We start from the raw sequence: 24,998 nt of genomic DNA, 5'->3' as shown, positions 1-24,998 counted from the left end.
AGGCAAATGATGCATTGCAAAGCAAACAGAGGCTGACCTTTGCACGTTTTCCCATCAGGCTGCAGGGTAAATCCAACTGGGCAACTGCAGCGCACCCCTGTCGCGGTATCCTTGCAAGTCCGATCACAGCCTCCGTTATTGACAGCACATGTTTCTGCAGAATGAAAGAGAGACAGAGAGGGAGAGAGAGGGAGAAAGGCAGTGTAATGAAATGCTCTGGGGGAGGGGAAGGGCACTGCCTCTTTGGGGCAATATTACAACATATTAAAAGCAATGTAAGTTTTAAGTTAGCCAACTGAAGCAAGCTCAAGGTCATCAGGGTCCACGTACTGGTTTTGACTAGTAAATCATTTCCACAAGTCATGATTTCTCTTTCCTCCCAAACTGGAGATTTTACTTAGTGTATTTAGTTCGTGTTTTTTCAACTCTCTTAGACAATAGGATGGGTTATTACATATGAAACAAGTTTAAAAAGAAAAAAAAAAAGTGATTGCATTTAAAAGCAGAATCAAACATTCTGTTTTGCATCAGTCAATGTCTAGTTGAGGTATTTTAAACTTCACTTTTAAATGATGTTGTAGGCATAATGAACTTTAAAAACAATAGAAAGCAAAGCAGAGTGCTAGGCTTGGAACCGAGAACTTAAAACCCTTAGTTAAGAAAGAGTTAATGGAAAATGAACTACATATATCACTTTGACAAGAATCTACATGCCCAATCTGTTCTTACTGAACTACAAGCAAAAGGCATCTGGGTTTTGTCCACTTAAAGCTTTTTGCAAATTGAAAGGAGTTTGGAGTGGGTGGGAGGGCATAATTGAGGTCACTGAACCCATTCCAAGCTGTGTCATTGAAATTTCCCAGTGCTTGTAGTATGTAGAATGGTGGCTGGGCAAACACAGGCAAGGGAAAGTTGCAATACTTCTGAGCTTTTACTACAGTGGGCAGTGACTATTAGGTACCACTGGATTAAAAAAAAAAATAAAATCTCCAACTTCATTACAGAAAAAGCAAGAACCCCTCCCTTGCTGCCGTTGTTTGGTGTTACTCATGTATGCACATGCACACACCGGACACATGCATATGCACACATACTCACAAACACATCCATAAAGGAGATAAAAGGCAAGGGAAACGATTAACTTCTCTTTGATCCACAGAATGGAGTGGATGTAAGGATGCCAATTTAGCATGTCAGTTTGAACTGTACATTTTTCTGAAAAGTATTTACTTCAGAGAATAAGTCCTTTTAATAGTATCTTTTTCAGTTGCTCTGGATTTGATTAAATTAAAATACCCCACTGCCCCCCAAGATTGCCATTATTATACTCAGCTCACCTCTTTCCCTAAAGAGGCTTTGTCATTACTTACTCAGATTTACAGACTCCTATTGCTGAATATTCACAGCCTGTGTCACAATTGTACCCTGTGGACAGGGTCTGACAATCAGCTATAGGATATGCTAATTGGGAATTGCTTTAGAACAGTACATTGATCAAAAATTATTTACACAGAACAGAACAGGCTTTATTTTTCTATTGACTAGTACTAAAAGACTTTTATTTTAAAGTGCTTTGCCCTCAAGGTGAACTTAGACTGGCCATTTTTAAGAACTTCACTGCTTAAAAAAAACAAAGTAATTGTTTTTTTCTCTTTTGCACTGGCACAGGCCTCTCCACCAGTGTGAAATAAGCTCCTGGCACTTAAGAACAAACTGAAACACAGATCTGGGGCATACACGCATTAACAGCATGGGACAGGTCTCTGAGCCCATACACATTCACACGGTCCTCCAGATAGATTTTATATTTTTATGTCTGTTTGCTATGTAATGACATCATGTAGAAAGAGCTACCAGTATAGAAATGGATTTGCATGCAACTGCCAGGAAGCACAGCTAACAAAGGGATTGACATGTTATCTGGAAAGGATTTCTGAAAATGGAGATGAGTCTGAAAGGATTTCTGAAAACGGAGCAGCTCCTGATTTTCAGACAGTTCTTGCTCACCTTGCAGGACCTCAACCTAACTGTTTAAGCAATATAGTTCTGATTTTCATCTACTTCTCTGGAAAGCACTATTTTATAGACTTACAGGCTGAAACTTCTGCTTGAAGAATTCTGCAAACGACAACTGTGGCATTTCCATTTGAATGTGAACATGAGTGCGTCCTCGTAGACCAACATATCAGATAATAATTTTATGTTTCAGGGAAGGCAAAATGTATCAGGTCATTTAAAATTTTTAACTTGGGCACAGTTTAAGGGCAGGAGGATTTGCCAGGAGTAAAGAGTTAAGGTTAAAACTCAGGAAAAAGCACTGAAGGTTACGTTTGACATGGCACTGCAAAGAGCAGTAAATCTTCTGTTAGCAGATTAACTCTGGCATATGAAGACTCCTTTATTGCAGTGTGTCAACACAAGATGAACATAAGCAGTAATATTTCTGCTTTCTGGATGACATCCAGTGAAAATGAATAGACACAACAATTTTTTTTTCTCATGGCATGGATGACTGGATCTATAGGGTAAGGGTCATTCAATGAACAAGAGTTATTTCTACGTATAAATAGAAGGAATCAAGGCAGCTTTTCTTATTTTCACACAGATTTAGTAAAACAAACCAAAAAGGGTAAATACCCTGCAACCTTCCTAGCAACTCTGACTTTCATACATGATGAACTCTTAACAGAATGAAGATCCAAGTGAGCAAGAGGACATGTGACAGTACCTCTCACACTTTGGATAATTGGAGAGATGTACTGATGAAATTCCTTAAACTCAAGGTCGTGAGAAAACATCGGTAAAAGAAAGCAAACATGAATAGCAGAATGTGGGAAAGAGGCTACATCAAAGAGAGGAGCTGAAGGCTATACACAACACAAACCCAATGCATGACGACATGTGTTTCTGAGTTTCTGAGAGAGGTGACACCAACTCATCCCTCACCTCAGCACTACCAAACCTCAGCATATATTTGAAACACAAATACAACTTTTAGGCCTCAAGCCAAGAGCAGAAGTAAATGACTTATTTCCATTCTATCACAGTGGAGAAGCTATGGAAGGGAAAGAACAGACGTTAGAAATTGGATCAAGTCTTCATGGTGATATTGGTCCTACAGATAATTTTTGCTGATTTTTTTCTCTGTGAAAGACAATATAAACATTTTAGCCTTTTTTCTTGTTTGTTTCAAACTTTTTTTTGGTTTTGGTTTGGTTTTTTTTTTTTTTGTGGTTTTGTTTTTTTTTTTGTTCTGACAAGGTAGCAAAAAAAACAAAACTGAAGACACAACTAAAGCAGCATCATGTTACTGGCATTTAGATTGCTTCTGAATTATGACAAAGCTCAAAGTCTGAAACAATTAGACCTTACTGTTAATTTAAAGTGATATATGAAGCCCCATCAACATCCCTACTGAATTCATACCAGAAAATTCAAGCAGAAACAGGGATCTAAAGAAAAGGGCATCTATTTATATGAGGCGGTCTGGGAGACATTACATTGTATTTTTCCAGTGTAAGCTCCTAATTTTGGAACAATCTCTCATGTGTCTGCTCAATGGACCCACAGACATCCATTGATCCAAAGAAATATCCATTGATCCAAAGAAATATCTAAAGTCATTTTCAATGTGCTATGGTTTAATCCATAGGAACTCTTGCTTTAACATTAGTCCACTGCACTATGGGATATGCACTGCTTCTGGATATTAAAATATCCAATTAAAAAGCACAAGCTTGAGCTGCTAGTCCTTCAGCACCAGATCAGGAACATTGACTTGGTTACCAGGTGAAGTTACTCCAGCGCCTGCAAGGGTTTAGCAGGGAAAGAGCAGCTCTTCAGGTTCTACTTCTGAAGCTTTTGAACGAAACCAGAATCTCTATCAGGTGGCAACAGGTCACTTTCTTAAAGAGTCACACTAGACAGGATTTATTCGACTTTGAAACTATTAAATGCCTGAAACTCCGAAGAGATCTCATGGTTTGAGAATATTTCTGAAAGCCTGATTTTTCAGCTTCTTCTATGAAACAAGTAAATATAACCATTTAAAATACAAACTTCTAATAAAAATCTGTTTGTTTGGGGTTTTTAAAGTAGCCAATTATTTTATAAAGCCAATTTCTCTGAGTTCAGGTTATCTCATGAATGAAAGAACATAACATGATTTTAAGGGTATTGGTCAAAATCAGGCAAATATTGGATTCTCTGTTATTCATTGTTGGTTCAGTCTGGACTAAAATCACAACCAGTTTTATAGGAACTAAGATATGATGCAAAGCAGAACAAAATTCCATAGGTCCTTAAGATTAGCAGGGTTACATCTGAGGATCATTCAGTAATCTATGTCTTAACTAGGTCATTCTCTATAATATTTGATAAATCATGAGGAAAGGTTTTAAAACTGGACAAGGTAAACACCAATAAAGGCAAGAGGAGGGGATCTAGCACCAAGGTGCTTTATTTAGAGATATGGAGAAGTGATTCTCTGATCTTTTTGGTTACTCATCATGGCAGTCTGAAGCCAACAGGATCCAAAAAAACCCCACTTGTTCCCAGACTCCTGATGATAACACAATGACTGCAAAGAGTGGATAACAATTGTAAACATAAGAGCTGCTCTCAAGAATGTGTGTAAAACATGCAAAGAAGTCTTAACAGAAGAAAAAAACCCAGCTGACATAAAAACAAGAGATCTACACAACCTAAGTGAAAATGGGAGAGGGAAGCCACTAAAGTCATCACCTACATTCAAGGCAGCCTTGCAGCATCTGTCTCTTAGGAAAAGCATGAGAGGGACACTGAATGGCACCTTCTTGATGAGAAAAAGTTGTTCTTGGACTAAATGAAATGACTGTTCTGTAGGGCTTATGATTGCCATTTCCTCTGAATCAGAGAGGAAGGCTGGACTGACCCCCTATCTTAAGGCCTTGTGCAGAGGAAAAGGATTTTTTGCAGCAACTGGTAGACTGCAGATAAAAACATAGCAGTCCAAACCAAAGAGTATTCTCTAAGTTTGCCAGATTTCAAAACTGTTTAGGTTGACATGGTAAGCAGTAAGTACAGCCAAAAGGAAGACCTGAAAATGGAAAAATGCTTTTTTCCACCACCTAGCTCCTATGATTACCCAAATGATAACACTAACCAAAGGGCAAGTTAAAGAAAACCAGCAATTCAAACTGCCTTTATTTGGAATTCATTTGCAGTGGACTAAAGCTCATTGTGGTCACAGAAACAGGATGACTGGGCTCAAAATCTGTGCCACATTATTTTGAGCTTATTCTGAGTCAATATTTATGCTAGGCAAGAGCAATTCTTGGAGTAGCCTGGAGCTCAGAATTTAGAGAAGCCATCAAGTCCTATCAAGTAAATCACAATCTAAGTAAAGTTATGAGTAACCATACTCAGATTGTAATCATGTCTCCTTCTACACTTGGTCTGGATTTTGCACAAGATCTGAACATGGCATCTTATGCTCAGAATAACCGCCTTGAATTCAGGGGTCAGACACATGAACAAGTTAATCTTCATGCAACTAAAGCTAAATGGTGCAAGCAAGATAGCAGCTTTAGTGCACTCACAGTTTTAGCCAGTGCAACAAGAAGGTATATGGATTAATTAGACCATGTTTTTCCTAAAAAGGTACCTCTGGAGTAATAATTCCTGGCAACTGGAGTGGCAAAAAGGGTAAACTACTCCGTGTAGCTGTTTCTCAGCAGATGTACTGTCACTAAAGCTGTTGTAAACTGCTACTGTCTCTGAATCAACTGATAACCTGTTTACCTATCCTAAGCACATAAAAATGAGTTTATTTCTCATTTTTAAATTTCTCTTTATTTAATTCACAGTGAAACACCAACTTTGAACAACTGCGAAAAGATTAAGGACGTCTGTTGAAGATAGTCATATATATGGCTTTGAGAATTTTGAGAAGGTCTAATCTGAAACCATTGATTGCCATTGTCTGTTGTGATTCCTTGCATCACTGTAGTGTTTTGGGACCAACACCAGGACTCCGTTGTGCAAACTTTGTTGCAGCTTTGAAAAAGCGATGATGGTATGCGAGCAGTTCTATGAGAGGACAAGATCCTGTTGAGCTGAGTGGTATGGGCTCCCTTCCCTTAAACAATGTTGAATTAATTTAGTTTAATACACAAAGTGTCTGGAGTCCTTAATTTGTGCCTCCCCTCCCCTCCTGAAAAACCACTTTGCTCCATCTGGCTCAAAGGCTGCCTGTGCAGACATCTCATCTGTTTCCTTCATATTGGTGTCACAGCACAATCTCCACCAAAGAGAGCTCTTTCTGAATTCTTTTTGAACTGGGGTTCTCTCTCTTACTCCTAACTTTTATCTAGAGAATCCGGAAATAATTTTAACCACTAGTGGTAGGTGAAGCGCATGACCATGCCTAAGAACAAGGACTACCTAACTGAATAAAAAAGACCACACTGAAGATCCCCCGCAAATTCTGATCAAAAATGCAGAAATCTTGAAAGCCTGAAACTTGGAAGAGATTCAAACTTAACTCAGGAAAGGCCATTAAAAAAGAAAATAATTCTGTGGATTATAAAATGAGCTTGCCTTTACATAAGAGGTAATATGCAGTATGAGTAAGAAAGCCATGAGACAGAGAACAGATGATAAAGAGTGCTGTTGCCATCCATAAAAAGAATTTTACTGAAAGCAGCAGTACATGAGGTACACGTGCTATGTGGCAGTAGATCAGGGTACAGGGAGGGACGCAAAGGACAACAAGCACAAAAAGAAACGAAACACAAAATATTTCAATTTTCAGTTAAGGGAGAACTGTGCTATTCTCATGCAAATTATGCTCTGTGATGCTGAAAGTATAGAGAAAGAGCATTCACAAGAGTATAATGAAAGAAACAAATAGCTGTGAACAGATGAAGGAGAAACTGAAAGAGCTCCAAATTCAGGGAATGAAAAAGTTAAGACAGAAAGAGTAACTTTCAGGATGTTGAATTCTTCACTTTGTTATGCTTGTCTCCTCATTTCCTTGCAATTTCATGATTGGTAGAATTTTATTTGCATGAAAATACTATGAGAATTCTGCCCTGCCACATAGGGAATGTGTGAAGAAAAAACTAGGTGAATCTTACACTGAATCATGAACCCCTCAGCTCTCAGTTCAGAAAAACTCGATTCCTCTTCAGGGAACGCTACATATTTAGGGAATGTCACTCGATAGATTGGATCGGGTGTTTTATAAGCATCCTATGAGTCCAGTCTGGTTCTTAAAATTAACACTTGTAGCTGTGGTGCTCTCTCTAGATAGAGAAGCTGCATTTAAGAAAAACTGAAACTCTCTCAACATTGTGAAGGAGCATTATCTCCTGACCTTGGATAAATCCTTTCATTTAAAATGGGAAAGCAAAACAATGGAAGGTATTGCCAGGAATTCTGGATAAGGTCAGAGTCTTTATCGTCAGCAAAGAAATGAAAAGGGATTTTTACAGGAAATAGCACACCATTCACAAACTCAATGAATAAAAGTGACGGTAACTCAAGATGAAAAGATCTGCCCTTGGGAGACAGAGAATGCATGAATGACCTCAGGGATTCCTTCCCCCTGTTTGCTATGATTTCATACAGCAAAGTAGAACTGACAGAAGGAGTTAAAGTGAGGTCTTGGTTTCACAGTCAGTAACTGAATTATAGAATCTCCTAGCAATATGCCTGCTAATGAAATGTTTGCAATTCTTTATTGATTAAAGCACAAAAGGATTATGATGCATACAGAGACACACGCTTGGCTTTCTGACAGTGAATGTTTATAAGTCAGGTAAAAGCCATTCAGAAAAATAAAGACATATTTTAAGTAATTGGAAAGAATCCGAGGAGGCACTACAACAAAGCTAGGCACTGAAGTACACACTGGAAAGGTGCTCTTGGCTTAAAGTGACCCTTGGTAGCCTGTAACTGATAGAATTTAACTGCTTTGAAAGAACACTTCAAAACAAACACTAGCTTGTCCATCATCCTGCTCTTTGAGACAGAAACATGGGAGTAATATCGCTCTCGTTCTATTTTGAAAGAAGACAAAAATAAAGTCCGCAGAATCCGTTTTTAATTCATGTTGGAATGAAACAATGTAAGGCTTTTGGAAATTTTCTGATGGCAAACCAGATCTCGTACACTCTTTACTCCAGTGTTTGGTAGTTTAGGCATTAAATTGTATGTTAGAAACCCAGGTCACATTTTCTATGCTTTTAAGTTTACTGAAACTGAAAAATCCCTAGCCTTTATCAAGCTATTGATTACCAATAGTGGCCCCAAGGGTGGAACATATACATAAGGCAATAATGAGTTAGTCTGACTCTATAGACCAACATTTTTCTTGAATAGGGGTGGCAATGCACTGTGAAAGGGTCTTTAGAACCACTTCCTTAAATTTTAAATGAATATTCAAACAAGTACCTTCTGTCTGTGTACATTCTGTCTCCCTATTTCTGAAGACCATTCCAGGCAAAAGCACTGTGAAAACCCAGAGTTTCCCCACAAAACCTACTTTCAAGTAAAAAGCCTTTTGACAGAAAACTCTCATCAGATGACAAGATTCTTTAAGGTTAAGAATGTGTGGCTTTCATATGTTCTACAGCTCCTTTTTCTGATCTGCAAAGAAGCTAAGTATGGCTCTACCACAGAGTCCTGAAATCCAGAAAATGATAAGATTTCCATATTATATACACTGTCACTGTGTGGTTTATACAGTATTTCAAGATAGATTCTACAGATTCTATAGTATTTCAAGATGCTTGATTTTTGACAAGTTATTCACACTGAGTCACCAGCAGAGAGATCTTTGGATGGTGAAAGACTATAGAAGGAAAATCCCCATATTGATATGCAATCATTTTAAACGTGGCAGGAGAAAATAAATTTAAGTAAGAGACTCTGGTAATTGTAGTTAACTTTGTGGATTCTATTTTCCTGTAATCAAAAAAAGCTGAATGTCTCTACTGAAGAGAAAACAGTGATTCAAAAAGTCCTGTGTGTCATAAAGCGTGGTGGAAGTAAAAAAAAGCCCACTAGAGAAATCAGAAGATTTCTTATTTTTCAGGTGCTCCAGACAAGTCAGTCAAAGCACATTTGATGTTCAGGATGAATAGGGCAGCCTAATCCTTAGATAACTGGAGGTTAAGAAAAGATGCTATATGGCTGACTATTAAATTCAGATGACTCAAGAAATATGATGTTGAGTACTACTTTTGGTTCAAATGGCTAAACCCAAGCTCTAAATTTGTAAATCTCTCTGCCTTTTTTGATGTAACAGATATTTAAATGCTTGCCTTTGCTACAAATGCTGTCAGCCATGGAACAAGCTCAAGTTGTGGGTTTTTCATTTAATATGATATGAGCAGCTCATTAAAATCCATTGTAGGTACTGGGCTAATGATATGAAACCTAAACAGCTTTGACCAGGATAGGATAAACACAGTTACCTTGGCTGATGTGGCCAGGTACCTTCAGGAGGCACAAGATTGGATGAAAGAGCTGACCAGCACACAGAGAAGGGAGTACTGGCATGTCATTCAAGTGGCCAGAGCAGGACTTGCACTTTTGATCTATTATTCTGAATTGGCTTTGGCTGTTTACTGCAATGTTTGGGATCCTTGGCGTTGAGTTGATGGGGAAGTACAATTTCCACAGCAAGCAAATGCAAACGAAGAGATGATTCTGCCCCACATAACTTGAAGGGAGGATATTCTCGGTCATAGATAATCCACAGCAGAAATGCCCAAATTGCAACTTCCACAGTTCACATCTCTAGCTATTGGTGTGCAGAGGGAATGGTCTTAGCTGACTGCACACTCACCTCTCCAGGCAGGTAGCTGGGTGCTCATAATAAATGGCTGGAAAGCCACTGATAAGATAATGAAAGAGGAGACATCTGCAGAAATCAAATGATTCTTGCTACAACAAGGAAAATACAGAACTTGTGAAAATACTACCTTATTTGCTGGTTAAGTGCCAGGAATACAGCCACACCACAACCCTGCCTGTGAACAACTCCTAGGAAATCAGAGATGAAATGTAACACAGGTGCACATATATCCCAGCCTGGCAAAGCTGGTCCTTGGTTTCCAAATGGCACCCCAGAAGCAATCAAGGCAGAAGTAAAATTGAGAAGTAACAAAGACCAGCACAGTTCCAATGCACTTCACAGCCTATACCAGCATTTCAGCTGACAGTAGAATACCTTGGAGGGTTCTTAGGAACCAGCTTCCAGGGAAGAGAATTGCATCACTCTCTCTGAGGTGGGTTGCAAATAACCTTACTGATGACCAAGAAGTCGATGTCCAATGACAAAATCCTCAACTGCCCCGACACAAAATTAGCTGACTATGTCTTGTGAAGGAGTGAATTTCTGTGCAGTTTGGATTTCTGAAGATACTTCTAGCAGTGGTGTCTGTTTTGCTTCCCTTAAGCATGGAAGGGAAATTACTACAATTCCTCAACTTCAGGATGGGCTCATTGTCCTGTTGCTCTTTGCTATACTTACAAGTACTTTGTACACCCCTCTTCTTGTGATGAGAAGGAACCAACTTTCTATCTTCTAGGCTCAGAGCAAGAATGTTTTATGGTCAAAGTGAGTTCTTACAACAGTGACCTCAGAGAAGAGATCACTCTTTACAACTTCCGGAAAGGTGGTTGTGGTCAGGTGGGGGTCGGTCTCTTTCACCGGGCAGCAACTGACAGAACCAGAGGACACAGTCTTAGGTTGTGCCAAGGGAAATAAAGGTTGGATATTAGGAAAAAGTTTTTTACAGAAAGGGTGATAAAGTTCTGGAATTGTCTGCCTGGAGAGGTGGTGGAGTCGCCATCCCTGGATGTGTTGAAAAAAAGGCTGAATGTGGCACTCGGTGCCATGGTTTACTTGAGATGTTAGGGCATGCCATGGTTTAGGGCACGGGTTGGACTTGATGATCTTTAAGGTTTCTTCCAACCTAGTGATTCTGTGAATTCTGTGAAGAATGAAAAAAGGATTGAAGGTGAGGAAGATATTTAGTGTTGCCAGTTGTTCCGAAGTCACCTCATGTTAAGCCCAAATGAAACTGATTCATTGACTGCTAAAGAGTAGAGGAAGGAAAATGAAACACAGTGAGAAATGAGTCAGTCTGCCTCTTCAAGAAGAGCTGGCCAGAGGACAGGATCTAACAAACAGCCTGCACAAAACATCTTGGTTGTGTTGCTAAAACACTTTACAGTCTAGTAAGGCCTGGGATGATGGTGATGTAGCGAGTGACTGCATTTTTAAAGACAATATAAAAAAATACTTCATAAAATTGCTTGGTTCAAAGAGTTGATGTCAAGGGCAAGCCAAAGAGCAAAGCATTATCTCTGACGAGACTCCTTGAGCCTAAATTTCAGACAGTTCTACAGTTCTGGTTCCTCAAAGAGGAAGTTTCCAGCTGCTTGTCACCTTTTTGTAAGCACTTGGCTTATTTGTAATGAGGGAGCCCAATGGCATAACTGATGCTATGAATTCTATTTCTGTGACTAGAATATCAAGTTCTAAAAGGTTTCTTAAAGGTTTCTAAAAGAAAGATTCAGGACATCAACAGACAATTGCTCTACAGTGGTCAAGGAGAATTAAGCCCAAAAGCCTTAATTATTTACAATTTATTTATGATAAAGTGCTAGGCTCCTGGATGATTTATTTTTACAGTTTAGATAGTGATGGGGCTGTTGGACTTATGAATTCTATCCAGGGCTATAACAGCAAAAAGAGATACGGAAACATGAATAAAAGCAACTTCCATTGATGAAGATGTGACACTGGACAAAATATTTTGAAGGTAAGTGTATTAGTAGAGTTAACTGGAAGTTTGGTGCTTCTTAAGTTGTGTGCCCATACTAGAATGTCTCTCATACAGTTAAGCAGGGCAGATATACTGTGATTCACACTCTGGAATTTAGACTGAAAGATATGTGAAATGCACCAGTCCACTCCTCTAACCAGGCAGGGCAGATTCATCTTATGATGCTAGGATAGAAAAAACAGTTGTAGCAAATGGGTTCCCAAGGAAAAGAAGGTAAGAGAAGATAGAGAAGGTTGCTGTGATGCTCCTAAGAAACACACAAAATATTTTCAGAAAATATTCTGCTATACAAAACACACACACAAAACAGAGATTTGAACATAATTTTAAAGAGCTGAAGGCTGTGCTCAACTAACTGCAAGATAAATGACACCAGATGTTTACGAAGACATGAAGACATTGGTGGTGCCCTTCTGCTTTGTAGCAAGTGCAAGGTGTTCTGCAAAAAAAGGAATGTATGAGTGCCTTAGAGATGATGGTACAGCTCTGCTTTTGGAGCTGTGCACTTCTGCCGGATCCATGTCCTTTCTCAACTACTGAATGCTCATGGCTCAAGGTGCAGCTCACAGCAGCCACCACAGAACCGAGGCAGGACCTCTCCAGGAGCCCCCCTGGAGTACAACTAAGGCTGCACTGCCTCCATTCCATGATGGCAATGGCCAAGGGGAAGTGAGGAAGAGGGAAATGAGCTGTATGAATGTTCACTGACCAGACAACAGCCATTCAGTGCCATCTCTGGAAATGGATCACTCTTGACTGTGAATCCAAGTGCTTTTCTTTGATTCAGGGAAATAAGGTTTCAGCTGGAAGCCCTCAGGATCTGTCCAAAGATTACGAAGAAGTTGGATGGAAATTCCTAGGCATCTTTGGACAGTTCTAAAGGGAAGTTTCTTGTAGGTCATCAGAGAAGACCAGTTTCTCATCTGCCTCAGAAGATCTAGATAAGAATGCATCTAACAGGAAGGAAAATTGAGTATTTACCAAATTTTCTCTATTTAAGATTTAGCCACAAGTCACAGGACTACACCGTGACTCGGACACAGCCAGTCTGAGGTGCCCAGTCTTAATGTAGCAAGATGACTGCTCTAGGCAGCCCTGTCTGACAGCAACACTCTTCTAAAGCAATCTTTTCAGGCTTATTCTGAGCCTTGGCTGACTTCAAGGGTTATACAGATCATAGTCATTTTGCTAGCATGCAGCAAATGACAGGGGACTAGCAATTATCATCTCAGGACTTGCAATTGAAGGCACCTTTCATCGGATTACTAAAATTACATAAAGTCATCTACTTTTCTTACTCTCCCAAGACTGTCTGCAGGAGGGTCAAAAGTCAGTCTATTTAGAAAAACTGGGAAAAAAGTTTCCTGAGGAACCGTCCAATATTTCCTAAAACAGCTGTTTATAAAATATCTGAAGACATATGGAATTTCATGGAAATGCCACTACACTTTGGAAATGAATAAGAGTGCATTAAAAAGAATAAATCTGAGTATCAGCAATCAGCAGAAACATACAAGTAGAAAAGTTCCTAAATATTAAGCCACCCACTCAGATCTCACTCACTAATTAAATTTATTTTCTTCTCTAGTTAATGTTTTTCTAAGGAATCAGTGATTTAAACACAGCATGTCCAGAAACTTGCAGCTGTCAGCTGATACCTGCTAATACAGGAAGTACTGAAGAATTCAACAATGTATTTTGCAAATTGGATTTTAAACTATATCTCCCTAAGCCTATTTCTAGGGTCTATGTTCAGCTTGGAACTTGCAGACCTGGTGTAATTAAGAAGGCTGTTACTAATATTTTTAATGCTAAACTTTTTAATAGTATTTGCCTGGACTCTTGGAAGCAGTGTAAGCTTATTTTCAGGTTGGATATTTATTTTTTTCAGAGGGTGAGGCATCAACACAGTGCACTATGTTGCTCAGTACCTCTAGAGTACTGCACATACTATTTGTGGCTGGGCAAACTCACCATTGAGACCCAGAGGGTAGCATTTTTCAGTGGCCTGGAGCTCTTTTGGCCCACAAATTTTCCTGACTTCTTGTGAGACAATGTGTCTCATTGAAATTATAGCTATAAGTGTTAACAGCACATTTATAAAGCAAGATGAGCTGTCTCATTGCTTTTGTTGGGTTAAATAATTTCAAATTGTGTATCCTTAAAAAATAAAACAATATGGGTCACTTGCTAGGTCTGCAAACTAATTGGAAATTAACAATCACAGATAGTCTAAAAATAAAGGAACATATGCCCAGATTTTCACATCAAGGAAGATATTTTACCTCAATCTTGTCATCTAATACCATTACAAAGTCATAACACTATGCCATTTTCTATGCAGTGGTTGTATGCTGGTCTCTGGGTAAATGGACTATTTGTCATGTATGACAAGATACAAATGATATGGAAACTTTATAAATATTTCCACCTACTCCAACTATTAGCACAGCAATCAACTAAATACTCAAAGTGAGGCTTTGGTCTCCTCAAGGTGGTCACTCCAGGTAGGTATGGATGCTCACAGGCAGGCTAAGCTTTTCAAAGGCTAGCAGGACAGTCTGCAAAGGACTTAAGTGGTTTTAAGAAAAGAAATAGCAACCCTGAGGGAAGAGACCAGAATTTTGTCCTGTCTCTTCGGAGATGAATCCCTGTGGTGATGAATCCCTGTCTTGTACATGGGTCCCCATTGGGTACATCTCAGTCTGTGCTACACTGTGCTCTTTGTCTCATGCAAAGTCTGGCAGAGGCCCAGCCACTCGACCCTTTCTATTCCCAAAAGGCCCTTCTCACTAACAGCCAGAAATATAAAGTGGATGAGACAAGCACAAAGGTGTGCAATGGGAGCAGAAGCTAAAGAATTATCTTCACTGTTCAGTGCACTTCCTACTCTGTTCCTCTCTCAGGCTCCAAAAACACAGAGAAACAAGCCATGCCTCAGAAAGAAGAATGTACAGAAGCTCACTAGTCACTAGGGAAAGATCTTTCAGTGGTTACTAAAATAGCTGCACAAAGGAATTAAATGAATTTCCAGTCACAACATTTACATTTCAATCAAAAGAACAGGAAATTTTAATTAGGCAAATACACTTGCTCATTTAACACCACAAATGTAATAGAACATTGGTTTATATCGTCATCATCATCGTCATCATCCACTTTTAAGTCAATAGGCAGGTCTGCAACAGGAGATTTTTTCAGGAATTCTAGAGCAACACATACACACAAACACACAAATCACATGTAAAAAGTAGCTTGCATAAGCTAAGTAAGGTTAATGGCAAAAGCTTCTTTCTATGCAGAGAAAATTGAGCATTAAAGCTGCAGCATTAGGAAAAAAAAAGTTTAAAAACAAGGAATGAAGTTGTAAAACAGATGAGAACTTAACAAAATTGGTGACCTTTCCACACAGATGAAGTCAGGTTAAAAAAAAAACCAGGCCAAACCAAAACCAAAGGAGACCAAAACCAAATGAGACCAAATGAGAACCTCCCCCCCACATACATACAGACAAAAGTGAGAGCACAACAAAGGAAGTGGAAGAAAAGTGTTACCCATAAGTAGCCGCCGTTTCACCCGCTTGTCCACATCAGCTACTGACGTGGCATTGTACTCAGAACTCTCAATTGCAGCCTCATCCTTCTCTAAAACACAAGTAAGGGACAAACATGGAGCAGTTGGTTAATCACAAGCCCAATTTTCCGCTGCCTAAGACAGTTTCTTGGCATGGCACAGCCAAGGCCAAGAAGCAAGGCATGAAAGCACTAAATCCCCGTTAGAGAGTTAATTCCCTTTGAGAACCCAGGAAAAAATTAAAAGGGTGTTTAGGAAAAGGAGGAAGAAAGAGGGTGGGAAGGAAGAATGATCAGCTCAGAAGTAATTAATCACACAGAGGAAGCTGGATTTCTACTGGAGAACAAGACAGCTAACATGGGTGCCCCAGAGAGGTGTTAATGATGAAAATTAAAATTCCGGAAGGCTAGTCAAACAAACTACCAAAGACAACCTAGGCTAATGGGGGCACCAGGATGTGAAGGTGGCAGGCAGAAGACTAGGAAAGACAGAGAGAGTGAGAAGAGTCCGGTGATGGATGGGCACAGATGCACCACAGCCTTGTACACATCGACACACTGAGAAACGAAACAACAGCATGCAAATTAAACAACAACAACAATAAACAAACAACAAACCAAACAAACAAAAAAAGATCAATTTGGGCAGTGCTGGTTGCCTGCTTGTCTATGAAACACTACTAGCTAAACATTCAACGCTAGGAAAGATGTTGCAAGAAAAGGGTTTAGTAATTTTATTAGCATGCAGTGAGCAGGATGATGTCATCACAGGTCACTTTACAAGGTAGTCTCTGACATCCTACATGTAAGAGTTTCATACAGCATAATGAGGACTTTGGTTATGCTTCATTAGAAATACACAGAAACAGTCACAAGTATGGGAAGAGATGATCAGTTTGTGAAATAAAATTAAAGATTTCTGATACAGGAGAGCAATGGAGGAGCAGCATCTGGGTAAATAAAATTATTTGTAGGAAAAGGGAAATGCTCATTAGGAAAACAAAAAATGAAAATGCAAGTTGGGACTTTCACATGCAGCAAACATAAAAAAAAAGTTAAGACAAGCAAATGAAGACAAAATATGTTAGACAAAGGGTCAACAAGTATTTATCTGGCATTGCAGAAGTTTGCATTCTTGCAGTGATGGCTGGAATATATACACCACTGAAGATAGCAAACACTGGAATCACTGAAGTGAGGAGGAGGAGGAGGCTGGCAGGTTTTGTTTGTGGCAACTCTACATGGTTGAGTGGTAACAAGAAGTTGTTTTGTTTTGTTTTTAACAAGTTCTAGATGGGATCAGGCTGCAATAGAGGCTTTTGTTTGAGTTTGTTTTTTTTTTCTCTGTAAATAATTAATAAACGTCAGTTATCAGACAAGACAGGCAATCAGGAACCATCACCAGAAAGCAGGAATAAATAAATGTAAAAAAAAATAAATTAGAAGTATTCTAAGAGAAAGAACTATTTTAGAGGGAAGAAAATCAGCACAGGCAGTAATATGTGACTTACATCACAAGACCAAGGAATGTAACATGGAGTTGTATGTATTACATTACAAAAATGGGAAAAAAAGTAAAAAAAAATAGATGCAATGTAAACATCTTTTAAAATATTTTTTTACATGCTGGACAAATAAAATATCCAACTATATTAGTGAACAATAATAAATAGAAGATCAATTATACGTTTAATAAAACCTGCTCTCAAGGCTCTCACTCTTGCAAGTTCTCCCCATCTGGAACTGCCACAGGACAGGGATTGCAGGATGGAGCTCTCTGTTATCAGAGGCACCCACTGAGAGATCCCCTGCACTCAAACACACCTTGTGCAGACAAAAAGGCAGAGCCCAGCTCTGAGCCCTGCTCAGCTTCACCTCTGCCAGCAGAAATCTCACACTGCCCCACAATTTGTGCAGTTAAACCCCTCAGAAATGAGCAAGGCTCTGGGCAGCTACAGACCTTTATGCCATGGATCTGACCAAGACACTGGCTAAAGGTAACTGACAGATTTCCATGGGTTTCAAATGCTCTGTCTTGCAGTACTGGAGAGAAAATACGATAAATATGTGTCTGTGTTCTTTTAACCTCAAGAAATGACTAAGAATTTGTAAGAACTTGAAATTAAACAAACAAAAAAAAGTCATCATGTCCGCAATGCCAATGAAAACCATTATGGATTTCAGCTTCTGATCTGTAAGAATTTTCAAATGTTAACTTGCATCATGCAAAAATGCACTTTTTAATTTATTTTAAAGTGGAGTAGAAAGAAATGGAGTTAAGCAAATCATACATTTTATAATCATAAATGTTTGCAAAGCATCTGCCAAGATGCTCCATATCTTGACCGGCTCTTTCCTGCTGATATTCTGAATGAAAGCTTAGTCACTACAAGTGTTGCAGTTTTTAGAATCGTGAAACATACACCAGGGAAGACAGCACATAATGACTCCTTTTCCCTGGTAACAGCTCAGAAAGGGAGGTAATTTTTCTAACCTTGCTCAAGCAAGGAAATCTTGACTGATGAAAGTGAACTGAAGAGCTGAACTTTCATTTAAAATGATGAATGTTCTACACCTTTTTACTTCAAAAATAGTTATGAACAGAAACAAAAGTCACAAGCAGGTAACAAAGGGATAGATACTTCATTAACAAACATTTTGACAGAACACACACAAATGCCTCTCTGTGTGCTTGGCTGAGCCAGGAGCTGCTGAAACGCCCTTCTGTCAGCTGCTGGAGCACCCCTCTGTCACACAGGCATCACACACACACACACACACACACACACACACACACACACACACACACACACACACGGCACAGAGATTCTGAGCAACCCCAAATCAAACGAGCTGCAGAGAGGTACTCACCAATGCAGGTTCGGCCATCTGAGTGCAGGGCATACTTCTGATGACAGCCACACACAGGGCCAGTATCTGTGTCATCACAGGTGTGCTGGCAGCCTCCATTCCCATAGTTACAGGTTACTAGTTAAGCCCCAAATGAATGTGTATATATGTATATATAAATAAAATGACAATGAAACCAATTAGAAGAACAGTAACATACCAAGACATAAGGCAACATAACATTTGTGCTTGCAATTATTTATATTTTTTCCTTCTGCCCCCTCCCTTCTACCTGTCTCATGTCCTATCCTCAATCCATACAGTGAAGAAGCAAAAGAAAAATAAAAGCATTTTCCCCACTCTATTTGTATTAATAATTTTAGTGTGACTCTCAGCCAATTCTATGTCTTCCTAAAAGCTACATGCTTCATGTCCATGATGAAATTAAGTCTGCCAATACAAATGTATACTTTCAGGTCTATAGACAGAATCTCTCTTTTGTTGCCCCATCATTCTCCCAGTAGAGGAAGCAGAGACCAAGCAGCAAGAACAGAACCACAAAAGTCTTGGAATCTACTATATGAAGTGCTGGCCCCCCTAAAGCAACAAGTTTAAAAATAAACCAGGAAATGTTTGGGTTTATTTTTACTTCTCTGCAATAAAAAATACACAGTTGTTATGGCTCTGACATGTGCTGGCCTCAGCCAGGAAGGAAGCACTGGAGATGCCACTTTCACTTCCAGGAAAGAAGAACAGCTTTTACACCAATTCAAATGTCCTCTGGTGAAAAAGTACTAAAGATATATTAAAAGTAAATATTTTTCATGAGAATAGGTAGAGTTTTGAAGGTTACACGAATTAATAGATCAGATTCAATTGATTTCCTTTGTCACATGATGGATTTAATTTCTGCCAGCTAAGACAAACTATATTTAAAATATTAAGCTGGCTAGCACCATTTAATAAAGCCTCTCACTTGCCCTTGTGTCATTTCATCCTTTGCAGCTGCACACCTTGATGCTGAATAACAGTTCTGATCTGACTGATTCCTGAATTCAATTTACTGTCTTTATTTGGACTAGATTCTTTACTGGTAAATATATACTGGCAAATATGGGGTAAATCCAATATGCCATTATTTAGTTATATACTCATCATTTCAGAGGACTTAAATGTTTTGAAATGTTATGGTAATTTAAGTGAAGATTACATTTATTTAAATACTGACTCCCAGTAATCAGAAGGAACTTCCTCACATTGGTCTTAGCAGAATTTTCCTTCTAGATAAAAATTTATAAAAGAGGCAGGGTAGCAAATTGCAATATACAACAAAACCAAGATAATGTATTAACAGTACAGTATTTGAAAATCATATATCTAACTAAAATCTGAGGTTGTATCTAATGCAAGATGGCTACATTCATATATTTTCCCACCGAACTCAGAGACCCTGCTTTAATTCTAGCTCCTGAAAATGGAGTAGACCGGAATTTTCCATCACAGTTACTAGAAATGAAATATCCCACCTCTGGTGTGAGTGCCTCAGTGCTGAGCAGCCATGTCACTCTCAGTAATCACTGAAGTATTTATCTTAAAATGGAACAGTTCTAAAAAAAGCAAATGAGGTAGACCCACCACAGCATATCCAACAGAATTCCCATTAAAACCTCCTGCCAGAATGGGAACCACAAGTTTACAATTTCAGCTCCTGGATTCTGGCAAAGATCTCAGCAGGAATTGTCCACCTCTCAAGTGAGTACAGACCTGAGGCCACTACAGGTGCAAGCATCCTTGGTCCTTCCGACTCTATACTTGGAATAAAAACCCTTGTGCTTTTCAGAGATAGAGATGGAATAGCCTTGGTGCCTGGTGGCAAGAACAATCTCTGAAAAGAGAGACTGCCTGGATTCCCACCTCACTTTCCAGGTATATCACTGTTCTATCCAACTGGAAAGAATGGCAGTGAGAAACATGGGGAAACCTACCTGATCCATGTTCCCTTTTTGCAGGTGATAGTTTGTGCACTAAACTGGTAAATGGAAATGGTGGGTTCAGTCCAACCAGACAGGGGAGGGACTATACCCCAAATCATGAGAATCCTAAACTTGCAAGGAATTACATTACAAAACCCCCTAAGCAACAGCCACCCTCGGGCATTCTTTCTCCTTCTCCACTTTTATACCTTACCTAATAATTTATTTTTGTGAAAAAATAGCAGAAGCAAATCAGTCTGCTTTGCATCCAAAGGAAGCAACATTTATTTCCCTTCAATACACTGTAACATTTTTATTTTTTATACAAAACAAACAAAACTCAATGTCAATTCTCTATTCTTAAAGTTCCCACCTTTCCAATGAAGACATGCTTATTACTTGACCCCATATGCCTCTTGGACTATGTGGAGTTTCTGTCCTTGTTGGACTGCAGTGCCATCACAAATTAACTTAAAGGTGTTGTTTATGCCAGATGTTTAAATACATTTCTAGCCAACAGTATTTTTATTGAGGATTTTAAAGTGCAATCAGCAACAAAGTGTGTATTTAAAAAATGCGACTGCAGTGGTTATTTTTGGCATTCCTTGCTGAAAGCCTCTGCTGGCAGAGATGAAAATATCTGAACAGGCTTGCTCTGACCCACGTAATATGAGGAACTTTTCCTTACTATATTTGTCTATGAAAAAATTGCACCAGACTGATGGTATTTATAGCAAATCCTGCAGAATCACACACTTTTACAGCTTCCCTGCCTATAAAAGTTGCTGGTTCCCATTCTACCCAGTCCATGAATGCACATGTAGGTCAGTTCCTTTTCCTGTCTCCTAGAAACAATAGTAAATCACGTTTTTGAAGGATTTGAATTTCTGTCTAGACTACAATTTATTTATTTATTTTAAGTAACTTGAGTCAACATTTTGAAGTTTGACAAGCTCTACAGGTGAAATTGCTACAAAATCTAGTTTAAAAATATGTCACTTCAATTTTCTTCCAGTCCTCATTCTGTAGCAGTGACACAGTGGGAAGTTTCTCTTGCTTACAGAAAGAAAGTCATAATTATTTAAAAGCAAATGGACATCCAGATCTACTCCATTTTTGTGAGAAAGAATTAAAGCAATATTAATGAGAATTCACAAAGTGTTATTTTAAAAACTATTTCTGATAAATTTGGACTCTGCAGCTATGCAAACAGCTGTGTGCTCATTCAGAGTCTGTGATATTGAAGAGGCAAACAGAGGCAAAATGGTAAATTCCAACAGACAAAGATCACCTTAAAATATCATAAATCATGTTAAAATGAAAGGGATGGAAAATAGTGAGGGTTTTTTTGGCTTTTTTTTTTGTTGTTTCTTTTGTTGTTTTTGTTTTTTTTTTTTTTTTAACCAAAGGAGAATATTCTCGTATCTTTTAGAACTCAGACATACTTATCCCCATATGGCAGATTTAAAACCAGAGTAAACACCATCTTTTGACAGTGCTTCAGCATTTGTATGTGTCCTAAGTGCAGTCAGAATTCTGGGCTCTATCCCTTAGTGGGAGGAATGCCCTGTACAACAGCAGAGAAGCCTTACAAATGACACAAATGACACACACCCTCTGTGGGACAGGTTCAGTGCTGGCAGTCAAACCACCAGTCTGTTCTCCCAACACTCTTCCACGTGGATAAAGAGCTTTGGGGCTGACACTGGGGCTTCAAAGTGCCTGCAAACCAGATTAATTATTTTCACTGACTACAATGCTCAGGGTCCTGGGCTGGCCAGACACCCTTCAGGCCCTGGCAGGCAGCAGAATGGCTCTACCTGTCCACCTGCCCACACTGGAACCAGCAGCATTATTCAGTTTGACTGGGCTAAGCCAAACAGTCCTGAGACAGAGCTTGGCATGTGGGCCAGTGCTTACAGACAGAGAAATATATGGACTAGTGTAGAAATGACATTTTGATAATGAAAAATGAGAAATAACTGTCTGAAAGAGAAATGGCATCTCAAAGAACAAGAAGGATTTTAATGTACATATGCTACTAAGTATTGACAGTGATATTCCATGCTAAACTCCCCAGAAGACAGAAGGTACCAGAATTCAGCCTCACTCTACAGCCTAAATCCTGCTTTCGGTGCTTCTCTGAAATTTCACAGAATCCATCTTACATGACCATGACAAGAAGTACTTGAAAACATACGGCAAATTATTTAATCTAGCATTTATTACTTGGTAACTTAACAAATAGCCCAAGACAACAGTGTTCTGATCCTGTCCAAATATGGACTGAAATATATACCATGGCTCAGATGCCACAGACAGATGTTTTTGTAGGATGGACTTCTCAAATGAACATATTGTCATTCCCGATAACTTGAAAACTGCACTGTTTCTTAACTAAACTGGCCATTAAATACATAATTCGCATAAATATATGTGCACCTCTATGTGATAAAGCTGTGCATGCAAAATTGCTTACATGATTTATTCTAGTATGGCTTTACATTTTTGACATTCTGGGGATCTTTGTACTGATAGCAAACAGTTGCATGAGGACAGCATCTGCAGGAGCTGAAAAGCTGCCACTTGGCATAGGGAGGTTGGCGTTTTATTGTAAAAGTACTAGGCAGGATTATTAGAATCACTTTGCACTAGCCTTCCTGCTCACTTAAATCATTATTATCGAAGGAGGCAGACAGAAGCAGCTGTAGGTAGGGTTACCCAGCATTTTTCACCAAAAGATTCGGCTTTTACTTGTTTATAACTCTTTCAGGTTGCAACTTGCAGGTATGTGAATCTGCTTTAGATTTCCTCTTATTTTTAAGCTTCCAGCTAAGAAAGAGAGGAACATAAAATGTCTTGGTTTTTTCATATTTGGGGAAAAAATCTTCAGTTTATTAAAACCATCTAATGCAATTGTGCTCAGGAGCAGGATCTTATTATCTGTCATGGATACAGACACAGAAAGAAGAGGTAAATTCCTATGGTTTTTTCAACATAATCTGGAGCCAAATCGACTGTTCTGAAGTATCTTCTTTCTGCTGACAGCAAGTATCTATGAAAATTACTGACAAAGCAAAATCTTCTGGGCTTGTGTACACCAGAGGCCATTAAAGTACAGAAGTAGCAGTAAACTCCACAAAGCTGAAGTATATTGATGCTTTGGAGCTAAAGGATGAAGTTCATCTGAGGGATCATGTATGGATCTGTATGATTCTGCTTTGTGTGTTTCTAGATGGCTTCTTGAGGTCCCTTTCAGCCTCAAAACTTCAGTGTTTTCTTAATATGTTGGGCAACTAGAAATTGCATACTTAAAATTTACACTAAGAAACCATTAAGGCTGCAATCTTGAGCACTCAAAAGCTGCAAAATACCAGACTTCTAAATAAACCTATTGTGTCATAACTCTCCTCAATGACAAATGCAGAAAATGCTCCTGTCTCATTTAGTGCCTAGTGAAGCTGGGGAAAGTCAGGGCTGTGGAAACAGCTGGGAATCTTCGCTCATCTGCTGCAGAGTGAGTAGCAAACCAGAAATGGACTGTCAAGAAAGAATGGTCTTGATCAGACAGTGAAAAGAGCCCTAAAAACTCTAATCTATTTCTGCCTTCACTGAGGAATCCCTACTTAGAGCTTGGCAAGTCACTTGAATCTCTTCTATTAAAGGTTACTGATTTTATAGTCCTTTCTCTATGGCATTTGCAACTACAGCCATCAGGAGCCATCAGGAGTTTGGCTTGGATCATATTAATGTGCTGTAAATGCTTAGCCGGCTTCTGTGTGGCTCTTGGTAATCACCTATCACTACCAAATGAGTTTGATATTAATATCTTTATATTAATTTCTCTTTTGTAAGATGGGCAAAGTAGTACTTTTTAACTTGAGAAGAGTATTTTGAAAATACATTACAAATGTCTACAAAGCACTTTGATATTACAGTAATGAGTATCATGGGAAAATCCATGAGGGAATGAAAAATTTTGTATTCACAATAGGGTTTAAGTACTGTGCAGTAGGAAAGGCATGACACTAAATTACGGAGAGGAAGCTACTGAACACAAGCCTGTTTAATGAACACTGACCATAATGGGCACTGCATGAAGCAAGAGTGACTGCCATGTGAAGGTAAATGATAAGGTGGGATGCGCTTATGTAACTAGCATGTAATGACAATTGTGATACATAAAAAGCATGGAGCCTTCCTCCAAGTGTTTCTGCTTTCTAACTTATTTTAACATCTTCCTTGAGGAAGACTTGAATTGTTACTAAAGGCCTTGGGCCAATATATTTGAAAACCTCTCCCAGTGGTCTGACTGAATTGCAAACTGGCTGATAAAAAGTTCTCCAAGAGAGGTACTAGGTGTACTGAGAAGTACACTCTCTGTCACTTGTTCACATAAAAGAACCAGAGCAGCAGGCTCTGACAAACCCTGAAAGGCCTGGACTCCTGGAGGACCATGATAAAACAGCATAACTGACAAGGATATGGGCTTTTACAAGGGTGTCTTAGACCCTACCTGTCCCTGTTATACAGGGCTACAGACCCAGCTCAGGCTGGCAAGTGGGAATTGTCTAGCTCTTCAACATAGCTGCACTGAAATGGTTAGCTGTGAAAAAGTTTTTTTTAAAAGTTGAGATTTAGTTTCAGAATTAGGCTTCTATAAATAGCCCACTGTAATCTCACAATTACTGTCCCAGGCTATCTGGCTACACCTTTGTACTTCTGTGCATTTGGAAGGACTAGAAGTAATTATTTTAAGT

General features: G+C 39.0%; 1 protein-coding gene across 1 annotated transcript in view; it reads right to left on the bottom strand.

Annotated features, from left to right (window-relative positions):
* SCUBE1 (signal peptide, CUB domain and EGF like domain containing 1) overlaps nt 1–24,998 on the bottom strand; it is a 192,671-nt gene that overhangs the window by 68,431 nt on the left and 99,242 nt on the right. Inside the window, exons 6-8 of the mRNA XM_066568428.1 lie at nt 18,287–18,403; nt 15,398–15,487; nt 38–154 (exon numbers count right to left, since the gene is read on the bottom strand). Coding sequence (XP_066424525.1) covers nt 38–154; nt 15,398–15,487; nt 18,287–18,403 — 324 coding nt within the window. The remainder of the gene's footprint in view (nt 1–37; nt 155–15,397; nt 15,488–18,286; nt 18,404–24,998) is intronic.

This window comes from Molothrus aeneus, chromosome 32 (assembly GCF_037042795.1).
Source record: "Molothrus aeneus isolate 106 chromosome 32, BPBGC_Maene_1.0, whole genome shotgun sequence".
NCBI lineage: Eukaryota > Metazoa > Chordata > Aves > Passeriformes > Icteridae > Molothrus > Molothrus aeneus.
The sequence above is the reverse complement of the archived record's forward strand: the minus strand, read 5'-3'. Positions and strand labels throughout refer to the sequence as shown.